The sequence below is a fragment of the Gopherus flavomarginatus genome, chromosome 4, assembly GCF_025201925.1.
Source record: "Gopherus flavomarginatus isolate rGopFla2 chromosome 4, rGopFla2.mat.asm, whole genome shotgun sequence".
In the NCBI taxonomy this organism is placed as follows: domain Eukaryota; kingdom Metazoa; phylum Chordata; order Testudines; family Testudinidae; genus Gopherus; species Gopherus flavomarginatus.
Window position 1 is genome coordinate 120,986,948 of NC_066620.1, and position 15,190 is coordinate 121,002,137.

The 15,190-nt window shown below is 40.2% G+C and overlaps 1 protein-coding gene across 1 annotated transcript in view; it reads right to left on the reverse strand.

Annotated features, from left to right (window-relative positions):
- LOC127049203 (golgin subfamily A member 6-like protein 1) overlaps nt 1–15,190 on the reverse strand; it is a 49,128-nt gene that overhangs the window by 16,977 nt on the left and 16,961 nt on the right. Inside the window, exons 5-7 of the mRNA XM_050949760.1 lie at nt 6,745–6,929; nt 4,674–4,828; nt 2,539–2,701 (exon numbers count right to left, since the gene is read on the reverse strand). Of these exons, the coding sequence (XP_050805717.1) occupies nt 2,539–2,701; nt 4,674–4,828; nt 6,745–6,929 (503 nt within the window). The remainder of the gene's footprint in view (nt 1–2,538; nt 2,702–4,673; nt 4,829–6,744; nt 6,930–15,190) is intronic.

A 15,190-nucleotide genomic window follows, 5' to 3' on the forward strand; every position in this document is an offset into this window, starting at 1 on the left:
ATGAACAAGCTTCTGATTTTGTTGAGCAAGGCGGTGAAGACTTCCAGCTCGATGGGACAGGGTGCAGCAAGAAAATGTAGTCATGAGAAGGGAAGAAAGAATAGATTTCCTCTAACGGCAGTCTGAGGTGCTGCTATTCATAGATTCTGAACTCGCATGCACGGCGCACATATGCACCTACAGTGGAATCAAATACACTTCATGAATATTGGCAGGGCCACAAAAAGCCCAGTGTGACAGGTTGGATCACAGAACCTCCCTTGGGAATTGCCAACTGATGTGCCCAGACTACTTCTGCCCCTGCTTTCCCTGCCAGTTCGGGACTCCAGCACACTGTCTTGCTGAGCCAGACCTGCCCGTCTGCTCCAGCAAAGACCCAGAGTCTGAATTACTTGCCCCAAAGCTGCAGACTTAACTGAAACCAGCTTACAGAAGTGTTCTTGTCTCTAACACTCAGATGCCCAACTCCCAATGGGGTCTAAACCCAAATAAATCCGTTTTACCATGTATAAAGCTTAAACAGAGTAAACTCGTAAATTGTTTGCCCTCTATAACACTGATAGAGAGATATGCACAGGTGTTTGCCCACCCACAGGTATTAATACATACTCTGAGTTAATAAGAAAAAAGTGATTTTATTAAATACAGAAAGTAGAATTTAAGTGGTTCCAAGTAGTGACACACAGAACAAAGTGAATTACCAAGTAAAATAAAATAAAACCCGCAACTCTATGTCTAATCAAACTGAATACAGATAAGATTCTCACCAGTTCCAGAATGCTTCCTTTTACAGACTCATCTCTTTTTAGTCTGGGTCCAGCAATCACTCACACCCCTTGCACTTACTGTCCTTTGTTCCAGTTTCTTTCAGGAATCTTTGGGGGTGGAGAGGCTCTCTCTTTAGCCAGCTGAAGACAAAATGGAGTGGTCTCCCCTGAGCTTAAATAGACTTCCTCTTGTGGGTGGAGACCCCCTCCTCACCCCTATGCAAAGTCCAGCTACAAAATGGAGTTTTGGAGTCACCTGGGCAAGTCACATGTCCATGCATGACTGAGTTCCTAACCAGCCAAGCCACATTCCTGAGAAAGCCCATATGTGGATGGGTGTCTCCAAGTTCATTGTTGGCTTAAGTGTTTCTTGATTGGGCACTTACTGAGAATAGTGTTTTCTCAGTAGGCTGACCAACTGCTTCACTACAGCCTACTTAGAATCAAACAAGTATGCAGCCAATATTCATAACTTTGAATACAAAAATGATACATGCATACAAATAGGATTAATAGATTCAGTAGATCATGACCTTTACAGAGATATGTTACATGGCATATGTAGCATAAAACACATTCTAGTTATGTTTTTTATATATATACACACATTCATAAGCATATTTCCGTAAAGCCTTATGGGTGGCACCATCACACCCAGGAGCTACTTGGTATGGAGTATTTAGGAACCCAGGGTATGGCTACACTTGAAATTTCAAAGCGCTGCCGCAGCAGCGCTTTGAAGTGTGAGTGTGGTCGGAGCGCCAGCGCTGCACGTAAACCACATCCTCTACAGGTGTAGCTTGCAGCGCTGGGAGCCAGGCTCCCAGTGCTGCAGCACTGATTACACTGAGGCTTTACAGCGCTGTATCTTGCAGTGCTCAGGGGGGTGTTTTTTCACACCCCTGAGCGCGAAAGTTGCAGTGCTGTAAAGTGCCAGTGTAGCCAAGGCCCCAGATACAGGCAGAAGAAATGAGAAGTAGGTTCAAAGACGCATCCATGAAACTTTTGATGAATGTGGCCCAAATGTCTCAGGAGTTGAAAAAGAATGACATGCATCATTTGACAAAGTGGCTTCATCTTTCAGTTATGTTCTACAACCTCTTTCCAATTAATGACTTGAAACTCATTCTATATTTGAGGGCAGGTCAATTCAGCACTTCTTAATGATCTTTGTTTTTTCACGCCTATCCCACATATGGAGGATTACTGTAGCATTTTTTGCTTAGGGTTCGGAAGTCACTGCCATCAAATGGAATTTAAAGGCAGATGGGAGTCTTTAAGCAACATCTCAGGTGAAAATTAGGCCAAAGCATTACAGATAGAAATAGCAAGTGCAAACTTTTGGAAACTGCTGATTTAATAAGAACATGCATATTTAAATAAAAATGCTAATTTCAGAGTTTGAATTGCATGCTGATGTGTTCATATTTAAAAACCACTAGGAGTTTATCACTCTAGAGAGGGAGGAAAAAAGAAAATTTAATTGCTTACTTTTATCATGTGCCTTCAGAAATTTAAAGATGTTCTCTAATTTGGATCAGATTTCCTTTGTAGTCTCAACTGTCTCTTTTACTAAGAAAAGTGAACTGAATATAGTCTGAACATTACTGAAGTGTAAAAATATAGAATCTTACATGTTTTAACGTAAGGCAGTGGAAAAGGAACATCATGTTAATCTATGTTGTCTTCATTGCACTAACTATTTTTTAGTGTTTTTTGTTTTTGTTTTTTATATGTAAGACCAATTGGTCATTCCCTATCCCATTCTTACTATGTTCAGTTGCTTGTTAAGTTCCAAGAGCTGGGAACGCAGCACAGCATTCTCTGTGGTCAGGGATGCATAATCATCCATCATTTTGCTTCTTAGGAAACGATCCTGCTCTGCCAGTAGTTCTTTCTCTCTCAATTGCTGATGAAGAAAACTTATCTCACTTCTGATCAGGAAAAATGCACAGAGAAAATAATATTTATTAATTGTTAAAAATTGTTCCATCTGAAAATGACAAGCCATATTTTTAAAAGATATATATGACATGATTCAGAAAGTTTTATAAATTGTCCTAACATTAAGATCCAATTATAAGGTTGTATAATAGAATCTTAATGTTAGGACATTTTATACAGCTTTCTGAATTATCTCATTAAAATCAGACCTTTCCATAAACTTTGTATCCTAAATCTGCAAAAAAGCAACCTAACATTGTTAGTTATATTATACAACCTATCTAGCTCTGTTTATTAAGAATTAATTCTAAAAACAAGGATGAATCACTAGCAAGGCACATCTTGCTTGTAGGAGGGCATATTGTTGTAACAATGGAGAATTAATGTAATGCTTGTGCCCACACAGATATTCTCTTTTTCTCTCAAAACAAGGAAATCAAGGAAATTAGCACTACTCAAGTAAAATGTGTTACACAATTTAAAAGCCCTCAGGACACTCATGTAAAAATGATAAAATCAGTTACAAATATTAAAAATTTCATACCCGAACAAAAATCCTCCAGAGAATGCTACCACGTGAAATTTCTAAAGATCTGAAAGTATGTACTACCAATCTTAAATCATTTTTATGTTATATTTTGAGGTCAGATTTGATCTGACTGATTTTGGCCAAATCAAGTTCTGCATAGCAGCAAGAGAATACTGGTTAATTAAGCTGGGTTTACAGCTGTTTTGCATTGCCAGACCAGCACAAAATAGCTGGAATGCACACCCTAGTTTTCCCCTACCACATGTACTCCTCTTTGTCCTGCCCACACACATACCCCCTAGTTTCCCCGTCTCTCCTACACCTCACATTCCTCTGCACACACAGCTCCAGTCTCCCTCTTCCTCCTGAACCTGTTTCCCCACACACACAGAAGTTTCCCTCCCTCATGTTTCCCTGCTCTCACACACCCCCGTTTCTACATCCTATCCTTCGTATTCCCCAGCTCACATATACACCTTAGTTTACTATGACTCTATTGAGCCAATCAGGTGCAATGATTAATTTTTAGAATAATTATTTAGGATGAATGTTCATTTTTTCATAGCTGAGAAGGAAAAATAAAATACTTTCTCTTAGAGAAACTCAAGAAGAATTCCTCCAGCCTCCCCTCTGCTTCTCCTATTCCTGGGGTTCTTCATCCCATTCTCCCAAGCCGGAGGCAAAGGGCTGATGCAGTGTTCTCTTCTTCCCCTTCCTGGCTAAGTGAGCTGGCAAACCCAGGAGTTCTTCATCCCCTCTGCCCTTTCCCAGGCCAGATGTTGGGGGGATGGTGTGCAGAGAAGAGCTGTCTCTTTGCTCACAGAAATGGCGGCGGGGGGAGGGGGGGGAATGGATTGAAGCTGCCCTGAGCTGCTGGGCCCTTTTTGTTCCTTCCTCCCTTCCTGTGAGAATCGTGTCTCCTGAGGGGAGAGGGCGAAAGCTTCACTTGCTTCCTGCAGTAGTTCCAATTGGCTGCTCTTCCCCAGAAGGAACCCTCTAATTTTAAAATTAAGCAGATTTCGGAAGGTTGCTAAATTGTTAACTATGGGGACTAAAACTAACTGTTTACCCCTTAAAATGCCACAAGTGGAGCTACTGTGCAACCTCTCTTATACTTTATGTTAGTCAATCCTGAACTGGAAGGACTACCTCTGTGGATGAGAGAGAATACCTTTTGTTTCAACATGTCAATTTTCTCTGTTGTCTCTCTGCTGAAAAGCCAATAGAGTGTAATATATTTTGGTAGATGGGGATGAACTGAAAGCAGTACATCATAACTCCCTGCAATGTGTCAGAAAATGGATGCCAGCTTAAAGTCACCCCATCCGTAGTGGAGACAGAAACCAGTAAACTAGAATTTAGTGGGTTAGTAAATCTTAAATCATCAATACCTGACCATCCCTCGAAAAACTGCCAAATACTTTGGCTAATACCTGATGTCATGTGTGATCTGGTCTTGCATCATTGCAGTTTTTTTAAATATTTTGTCTTCCATTTCATGCACAGCAAACCGCACTTTAGTAAGTTCCTTTCTCTTTTCAGAAAGCTGCAACTCTATTGCCGTCCGCTGATCTGAACGTTGCTTCAACTTGGTGTCCACATATATAAAAGGAGACAAAGATAGAGCAGAATGAAGACTGAGGCTCATTTTATGTTTATTTCTAAAAATAACTGTAAAATGTACATCACTCTAAGTAGTTCCAACAAATAATCTGGTTTTAGTTTGACTACTATAAAACTGTCCAGTAGTCTGATTCCTTGTTTGGTCTTACCAAATGATAACTCTTGACCAGGTACATAAAGCTCAAGTGGTAGGGACTTGTGATTTTGGTGTTGAAAGTTCTAAATTCAATCCCAGCTGATGAATGTGGTGTCTGCATGTATGTGGTTAGGGTTTATTATATAGATGCTTGAGAAAATTTATTGACAGTGCGAAGTTGGAATACATATTTTTAAATGTCTATTATTTTAACACTTCCTGATCAACTAACATTTTTTTTTTCAATTCAGGTAAGTGTCTCCATCAAATTTCACCACACATACAAATATTTGATCAATGAACTACTGTTTATTTGAAGTAACCATTTACCAGAATACTGAAAAAACAGATGGGGGGAATGAAGATAAGAAAGGGGTGACTGGCATCCTGCAAACACTTATACATGCCATCAATTTTATGCACAAGTAATCCTATTGAACTCAAGTGGACTATGTGTGTGTGTACACACTTGCTGGACTGGGGTTTCTATAATAATTGTATAGTATATTTGAAATTGCCTTAGCATTATATATAAACTATTAGCAGTTCTTGAAGAAAAAATTGTGCTGGGTCATTCTTCACGTTTTCTATACAGTCATTTACAGTGCAAGTAGTGAACTTCAGACTAGCTGGAGAAATAAAATTTAGACAAAACATTAGTACCTTTTAAACTCTGCTAATACTACTTTGCATTTTTGTTGCTTTTTCTTGTTTCTTTGACATCACAAAAGTATCCTAAAATATTTAAATTGTTTGTATTGCCTTATATAAATGCACAGATTGAATTCAAGAAATATATTCCTAGCCAAATATTGTCATTTATTATTATTCAGAATGTGGCAGCACCCAGAAGCTTCAACCAAGACTAGTTCCCCATTGTGCTAAGAAATTTATAAACACGTAGGAAGTCTGAGACCCTACCTCAAGGAATTTATACTCTACAGGCTCTATCCTGTGCCAGCTGAAGTCAATGCAAAATTCCCACTATTTTCAGTGGTGCAGGATGCAAAGGTCATTGCAGGATCAAGGTCTGAAACTCAATCCACTCATTTGAACTATATAGTAGTCACCATTACCTCTGCAGGTAATTCATGTTTCTGTGATATTCACAGTATCCCTTTGAATACTAACTACAGGGAATACTATGGACATTGTGGTATAAATCTACTTGGAAAAGCCTCATAAAACACGTTGTACTGGAAATGTTGAGGGGGCAATGTGTGATAGGCTGGACTCTCTGCTGATTGTGGGATGACTGCTAATGAAATAAGTATGTGCTGGGATTGATTTCATTTCAGGTGGTGGAGGTGGGGGGAAATGACTGGATTCTGAGGTGACGTGCAAGGTGATACAAATAATTCTTCTGAGGCTCATCTAGACTCCCTTGTTCATAGCCTCTGTACCATTTTCAGAAAAATGTCTGGAGTTTGAGGACACTCACTACAATGCAGGATCAGACCCCTAGCTGTAGTTAAAAGTGATTCCACACAAAGCTCATTGCATGATTTTTCATTGTTTTATGAAAAGATTTTATTATAATAGCTGTAGATTTAACAATGAGAATCTAAATTGCAAATGGACAATAAAAAATGTTTTTCTGACCAACTGAATTCCATCTGATATAATAGTAATAAATATATAACTGATTCCTATTAAAAACCGCTCCCGTGACATAACACACAAGAAATCAAAACCCATAAATGCTGCTGACTGATGTAATAAAACAATGATACCAGGCAGTGTACCTTTGACTGTATCACAAGGATTTTCTGTTCACAATTACTCAGACTCGTTTGTTGCTGTTCTAATTCCTGCCTGACATGCAATAGCTCCATTTCCTTTTCAGAGGCCTGTCTGTCTGTCTGTTCCTTCCTTCTCTTCAGTTGTATGATCTCCTCTACTAAAGCCTGCTTCTCTCTAGAATGAAGTTCTAAAGAAAGGAAAGAGTGATTTTAATGGTTTCAAGTTTTTTTCAGCATAGATAGGTTGACATTTTTATTTGTAAGCAAACATTGCTCAAATTACACATATTTGCAGGTTAACGACATATTATTTTACCCAAAGTGGGTCAATTATTTCTTTAATCAAGTTAACACATAACTGCTACATGTATCCAGATCAGTGCTAACTGAAATAATGCATGATGACTGCATTTATTACTCTCCTCTAAATGAGGAATTGGAAATGAGGAACAAAAAGTTTTTTGTTTTTTTTAAATCACACGAATAAAATAGTTTTATATGTTCAGCAACATACTCTCTATTATATTTCTCCTTTCCCAGGCTCCTCATAATTGTCAATTTTGCAGTTTGCCTTCACCCTCAGCCATCTATTTTCAAACGCTATTCCTGTGACCAACAGGGAAAAGCTTAGCATTGCCAACAATACAGATTACATCGGGTTCCCACTTTACAAGATGAAGATACTGTATACTTTTGAAGTGTCACATGAGAGGGAGAAGCAGTGAAAAATACCCAGTCTTTTTCATTTGTTAGCAGCATCTGCCCTCAAGTCTGAGTTACTAAAATGAATTACTTTTGTGATGTTCCTTTCTAAATAAACTAAACAGTAAAGATTTTAGACTGATATATATGTATATTGAATTCTTTCATCAGGCCAGACAGATCAAAGATCCACCAGAGTTTGATAGAAAAAGACAAGAATGTAAAATTTGTGGGTTTTCCAATAAAGCCATAATGTCAATACTGGATATGACTTTTGTTAAAATGGCCGCAAGACGGTCTCAGGGCACAGAAATCTCCCTTTGCTGTGCAAAACATCACAAACAAAAGACAAATTACATTATTCTGACTTCCATTAAATCTGTTTGTGAACAACAACAAAAAATTGTTACAAGCTACAGGCAGAGCAAATGAGATCTGACATGAAGATTAGCATAGAGAACTTGGGGAGGAAAGGAGAGATAGGAGAGGACTGGACAAATATAGTACCTATCTATAAAAAGGGGAATAAGGACAACCCAGGGAATTATGGATAAGTAATCTTAACTTTGGTACTCAGAAAGATAATGGAGCAAATAATCAATTTGTAAGCACTTAGAAGATAATAATTAACAGTCAACATGTCAAGAACAAATCATGTCAAAACAATCTAATATCCTTCTTTGACAGGGTAATAAGCCTTGTGGATGGGGGAGAGAGAGACAGTACATGTGTTGTATCTTACTTTAGTAAGATGCTTTAGTAAGATACTGTCTCACTGACCTCTTATTAGCTAACTAGGGAAATATACCATAGACAAACCTAGTATAAGGTGGGTGTACAACTGGTTGCAAAAATGCACTCAGAGAATAGTTATCAATGGTTCATAGCGGAAGGGCATATTGAGTGCGGTCCCACTGGGATCTGCCCTGGGTCCAGTTTTATTCAATATCTTCATAAATAATTTGGATAATGGCATACAACGTACACTTATAACATCTGCTGACTATACCAAGCTGAGAGGGGTTGCAAGTGCTTTGGAGGAAGGGATTAGAATTCAAAACAATCTTAAACTGAATAGATGGTCTGAAATAAACAGGATGAAATTCAATAAGGACAAATACAAAGTACTAGTCATAGGAAGAAATAATCAAACAAATATAAAATGGGAAATGATTGCCTAGGTAGTACTGAAGAAAAGGATCTGGGGGTTATAGGACATATTAGCAAGAGTGTTGCAAGCAAGACCCAAGAAGTAATTCTATTTTACTCAGCACCGGCAAGACCTCAACTGGAGTACTGTATCCAGTTCAGGGCACCACATTTTGGGAAAGATGTGGACAAATTTGGGAAAGTCCAAAGGAGAGCAACAAAAATGATTAAAGGTCTAGAAAATATGACTTATGAGGAAAGATTGAAAAAATTGGGTGTGTTTAGTCTGGAGAAGAGAAGGCTGGGGGGACGGACAGACACATAACCGTCTTCAAGTACGTAAAAGGTAGACATAAAGAGAATGATGATAAATTGTTCTCCAGTCCTTATCAAATGAGGACAGGACAAGATGTAATGGCCTTAAACTGTAGCAAAGGAAATTTAGGTTAGACATTAGGAAAAACTTCTTAACTGTACAGGTAGTTGAGCACTGGAACATGTTACCTACGAAAGCTGTGAAATCTCTGTCATTGGCGGTTTTTAAGAAAAGGTTAGAAAAACAGCTCTCTGGGATGGTCTAGTTCAGTGGCCCCCAACCTTTTCATCTGGTAGGCACCAGACGAAGGACGGTGGCAGCAGTGGAGCATCCGCTGAAATGCCGCCGAATGTCTGTGGCATTTCAGTGGCGACGCCTCCTGATGACGTCACTTGTTGGCGGCAAGTGGCGTCATCAAGAGATGTCGCTGCCGAATTTCTGCAGCGTTTTGGTGGCGACGCCTCTCAACGATGTCACTTGCCGCTGACAAGTAATGTCATCAAGAGGCGTCACCGCTGAAATGCCGCAGAAATTTGGCGGCATTTTGGTGGATGCTAGACTGCCAGCCAAGACGCGGGTGCATTTAGAGGTGCCCGCGGGCACCGTGTTGAGGACCCCTGGTCTAGTTAATACTTAGTTCTGCCTCAGTGCAGGGGACTAGACTAGATGACCTGTAGAGGACCTATCTATTTTCTTGTTCAAACAGAAGAAGGGGATATTAAATGCATGTAACAACATGTATAAGAATTACAAACTAATAATGACCAGAGGCACTTGGGAATTAGTTATAAGTTTAATAAAATAAAACAATAGGAAAAAGTGTATAATGTTTCCCTTTCTCCCACTTTTCAATATATTTATTTTGTCTTTTTAGAACATAAGGTCTTTGAGGCAGGGACAATGCATCTTCATAGGTGTGTCTACAGTGCCTACCACATTCAGGACACTATTGCAATTCAAACACATTACGAATAGTTTGAAAGATCTGGCTCAATTACAGCATGTAGCTAAGGTCTTCAGAAGCTAACTGGGCCCAGAGAACAGGTGGGGCAGGGTCACAGTATCCTCAAGTGATAAGGCCACAGGTTCTGCTTTATTCTCAAGGCTGAACAGCTAGAACAGCCCATGGCCTGGGGAGAGGTAGAATATCATCCACAGGTGGAAAACTCAATTGAAGCTGCAGAAAGGGGGGAAACTCTATGAAAAAAAGGTGGTGGTGGGGGGAGTGCTTACTGGAGGAACACAGGGGTAGACACTCCTGCCTCATGAGCTCTCTGCTTCCCATTGACAGCCAGAAGGAGATGGGAGCTGATCAGCTTCCTCCTCTCCCTTCTCATTAATTTAAACCCTGGCCAACCGTTTTACCATTTTTTGAAACTCCTATTCCAATTTTAGCTTCTCCACCCTGCTGTCTGTTAGGATACTGTGGTTTTTACTGATCACCTGTTTTGGGGTTTCCATTTGAGCCAAACTGTCAGACACATGGTGGATTTTTCACTTTCCTCACAGCATCAAGAACAGCACAGTTAGATTAAATAGAAATAGGGCTTAGAATTTAATATCAGTACTTTGTGTGATTGCTTAACTTGTTGGAATTTGTACACAGTGTTCAGTACAGATAAAAGGCCAAAATGGCCAGCTACCAGAAGTAAAACAGATCTGGAATTTGGATAGTGGACCTTAAGAAAAGGCAAAAACAATGAGGAGTCCTTGTGGCACCTTAGAGACTAACAAATTTATTTGGACATAAGCTTTCGTGGGCTAGATCCCACTTCATCAGATGCGTGGAGCAGAAAATACAGGAGTAGGTATAAATATAAATATAAAGATGGGAGTTGCCTTACCAAGTATGAGGTCAGTCTAACGAGACAATTCAATTAACAGTAGGATATCAAGGGAGGAAAAATAACTTTTGTAGTGGTAATGAGAGTAGCTCATTTCAAACAGTTGACAAGGTGTGAGTAACAGTAGGGGGAAATTAGTATGGGGGAAATTAGGTTTAGGTATCCCCTTAAGAAAAGGGGATACCTAAAGTCTTCACAGATCAAGGTCCCTCTTTCAGTACTCTCTGTCTTTCTTTTGAGGGGGTGTATGAAATGATTCAGCATAGTGAATTGAGTCTTAGGGGTAGAGAATTGTGAGAATTATAGGGCCACTTCCTGCAGCTCCCATTGGCTGGGAATGGCAAACTGTGGCAACTGGGAGCTGAGGGGCTCTGTGCCTGTGAATGCTCCAGGTAAACAAGTAACAGAGGGGTAGCCGTGTTAGTCTGGATCTGTAAAAGCAGCAAAGAATCCTGTGGCACCTTATAGACTGTTAGTCTATAAGGTGCCACAGGATTCTTTCCAGTAAACAAAACGTCCCAATCCGCCAATGGCTTACCCTGACAGGCCGGGAGCCAAAGTTTTCCAACCCCTGAAATATAGGGTCAGCTTATGAAAGGGTCATACAGTTTTTGCTATTTTTACCTATCCATTTTGGGAGATGTCGGCCTATAAACGAACAGGCTAATGAACAAGTATATATGGTACATTTTACATCACGCAATTTTTCTGTTTGATTTAATAAGAAAATACAGCTGAACAAAACAAAACAAAACAGCCTCCATGTATCTATAGTTATGTTGCATATTACTATGAGTAGGGCCCTACCAAATTCATGGTCCATTTTAGTTAATTTCACAGTCATAGTATTTAAAAAAAATCATAAATTTCATTTATGCTATTTAAATCTGAAATTCCACGGTGTTGTAATTGTAGGGGTCCTGACCCAAAAAGGACTTGAGGGAGGATCACAAGGTTACTGTAGGGGTGGTTGTGTTACTGCTACCCTTACTTCTGCACTGTTGCTGGCAGTGGCCCTGCCTTCAGAGCTGGGCAGCTGGAGAGCGGTAGCTGCTGGCCGAGACTCCAACTCTGAAGACAGAGCTGCTGCCAGCAGCAGTGCAAGAAGTAAGAATGGCATGGTATGGTATTGCCACCCTTCTACGCTGCTGCCTGCACAGCTGGGCACCTGGCCAACAGCTGCTGCTCTCCAGCTGCCCAGTGGCAATACCACAACCCCCTTAAAATAACCTTGCGACCCCCCCGCAACTTCCTTTTGGGTCAGGACTCTCCATCTGAGAAACACCAGTCTCCTCTATGAAATCTGTATATTACTGTATAGGGTAAAAGCACATAAAAGACCAGATTTCACAGGAGGATACCAGATTTCACGGTCTGTGACATGTTTTTCATAGCCATGAATTTGGTAGGGCCCTAACTATGAGGTTTGATCTGGCTTTTTCCCTGCTTACCACAATGAGCTGTTGATTTGAAGTGGCAATACACAATTTTACCACTTGATGGTGCCAAATATATTTTTAAAAAAGCCTTTAAAAAATAAATCACATTTTGCAATGCTGTTTAAGTTGCATGTGAACCTCCATGGTTCTATGGAAAAAACATATAGAGTTATAGTTTAATATAACAGATATTTATAGGTTAAACTTGCTTGAAATTTACCAACCCACTTTTTTCTTTACATCTCTATGATCATCTTTCTTCCTTTTTCATATGACTAGAGTTGGATGCAACTAAGAATGCATTAAAACTGCAGTATTCACATCTGTTGTGCAAAACATATACATATTCACTAAAAGAAAAACTAAAGGTAAATCTTTTAAACATCTTAGTGAGCAGTAAATTGCATACTATATCTATTTTATTTGATTGCCCTCTTGATTATTACATGAAAGAAATTGTTCAACAACAATATTCTTGGAACACTTGAGATACAGGACCCATTTAAATACTTCATATATATAGTATAGAAAATTAAAATTATACTCTATTGACCATGCACAGAGAAGTGACATTAACCTGTATGGTTTCTGCAATATTTACAAATGTTCATGTGCAAACCCAGTAACCTTCATAATTATATACTACCTTTTCATGTCTAAAATCCTTCACAGACAGCTAATCAATCACATTACCATTAAGAATTAACACCATCAGCCTAGGGACACTGCTTATCTTTTTTGCATTTGGACTCATCATTCCTTTAAGCAGCCAGGGTTGAAAACAAAAACCAAAAAACAAACAACAGCCCTACCTGTCCCTTCCTCCCAGTGTTTGGGACTGTTGCAGGTCGAAATTAAAGTCTCAAAATTTCTTTTATGGCTAAGAGACCTAACTAAAGACAGTGAATTATACTAGAGAGGTTCCCCTATCAGCAAGGTAGCCAATCAATTCTAGTCTTATGTCTAGATTTGAGCAGTGCTGAGTTACTATACTGTACTTTATATGTAATTTTAATAGAGTTTATATACCCCATATATATACACAAAAAAGTTCATCCCCAGATGAACCAGGAAGGGATCAAAGATGTATGTCTCAAAGGCCTTAAGTCTTGCCCTGTGAGCTGAATTTCTGCTTCTCCCTCAGAGGGGGAAGGGGTGGGGAAGGAGTAGCTTGTAGTAAAAATCATAGAGATAATCTCCTACCATTTCTGCCTTTTCACTGTCCTGAGCCTCCTGCCCATATCTGGATTTAGTGAGGGAGCTTTGAAAGGCAGCGAGGTCACCCAGTCCTGGCGGATGGCTGGACAGGGAAACCACAGAGCCACTGCCTGGCTGGACTTTTCAGATGTACCAGCCATCTGACAGACATATTAAACTTGCTTGAAATTCACCAACCCACTTGAGGGAGTTAGAGTCTGCTTTTCTGAAATCTAGGGTCCATATTCTGCTGCTTTCCTTTCTTCCTATCTCATGGTCACTGACTCCCAGGTTCCCATCCACTTCTGCTTCCCCTAATAATTCTTCCCTGTTTGTGAGCAATAGGTCGAGAAGAGCTCTGTCCCTAGTTGGTTCCTCCAGCACTTGCACCAGGAAATAGTCCCCTAAACTTTCCAAAAACTTCCCGGATTGTCTGTTCACCTCTGTATTGCTCTCCCAGCAGATATCAGGGCGATTGAAGTCCCCCATGAGAACAAGGCTCTGTGATCAAGTAACTTCTGTTAGTTGCCTGAAGAAAACCTCATCTACCTCATCCCCCTGGTCTGGTGGTCTATAGTAGATTCCCACCACGACACCACCCTTGTGGCTCACACTTCTAAACTTAATCCAGAGACTCTCAGGTTTTTCTACAGTTTCATACCGGAACTCTGAGCAGTCATACTGCTATCTTACATACAATGCAACTTCCCCACCTTTTCTGCCCTGCCTGTCCTTCCTGAACAGTTTATATCCATCCATGACATCCACCAAGTCTCTGTTATTCCAATCACATCATAATTCCTTGACTGTGCCAGGACTTCCAGTTCTCTCTGCTTGTTTCCCAAGCTTCTTGAATTTGTGTATAGGCACTTAAGATAACTTGCTGATCATCCTGCTTTCTCAGTATGAGGCAGGAGTCCTTGTGCTCTCCTGCTTCCTCCTGGTATCCCACTTAACCTCATGGCTTTGGTCTTCTTCCCCTGGTGAACCTAGTTTAAAGCCCTCCTCACAAGGTTAGCCAGCCTGCTTGTGAAGATGCTCCTCCCTCTCTTCGTTAGGTGCAGCCCATCTCTGCCTAGCACTCCTTCTTGGAACACCATCCCATGGTCAAAGAATCCAAAGCCTTCTCTCGGACACCACCTGCGTAGCCATTCGTTGAGTTCCACGATTTGACGGTCTCTACCCGGGCCTTTTCCTTCCACAGGGAGGACGGACGAGAACACCACTTGCACCCAAACTCCTTTATTCTTCTTCCGAGAGCCATGTAGTCTGCAGTGATATGCTCAAGGTCAGTCTTGGCAGAATCATTAGCGCCCATGTGTAGAGCAGGAAGGGGTAGTGATCCGAGGTCTTGATGAGTCTCTCCGTCACATTGTGAATCCTAGCTCCTGGCAAGCAGACTATCACCAGTACTTAGCTACATGAATTAATGTAAAGCAACCGTCTGTTTTTCCACCATTCACAGATGATTTGCTATGCATTTCAAAGAGATGAATACAGAGATATCCCATGCTTACAATTCATTTAAATACTAGGATGTTCTCTTGATCTCTGAATTATCTGTTGATTACATTGTTGACCGCTACTCATATATATGTAAATACACAAAAACACAAACATTATCTCTCCATATGTCTTTAAGGGTTGAATTTCAGTCATTTATTCTGCAGGATGTTTAACCCTTTCTGTCCATGTGACACAGTGGGTTACAGATTGTTGTAATAAGCCATAAATCCAGTGTCTTTATTAAGACCATGATTTTCTCAGGCTCCACTTCTCTGGGAGAAAGTTACTCTCTACTA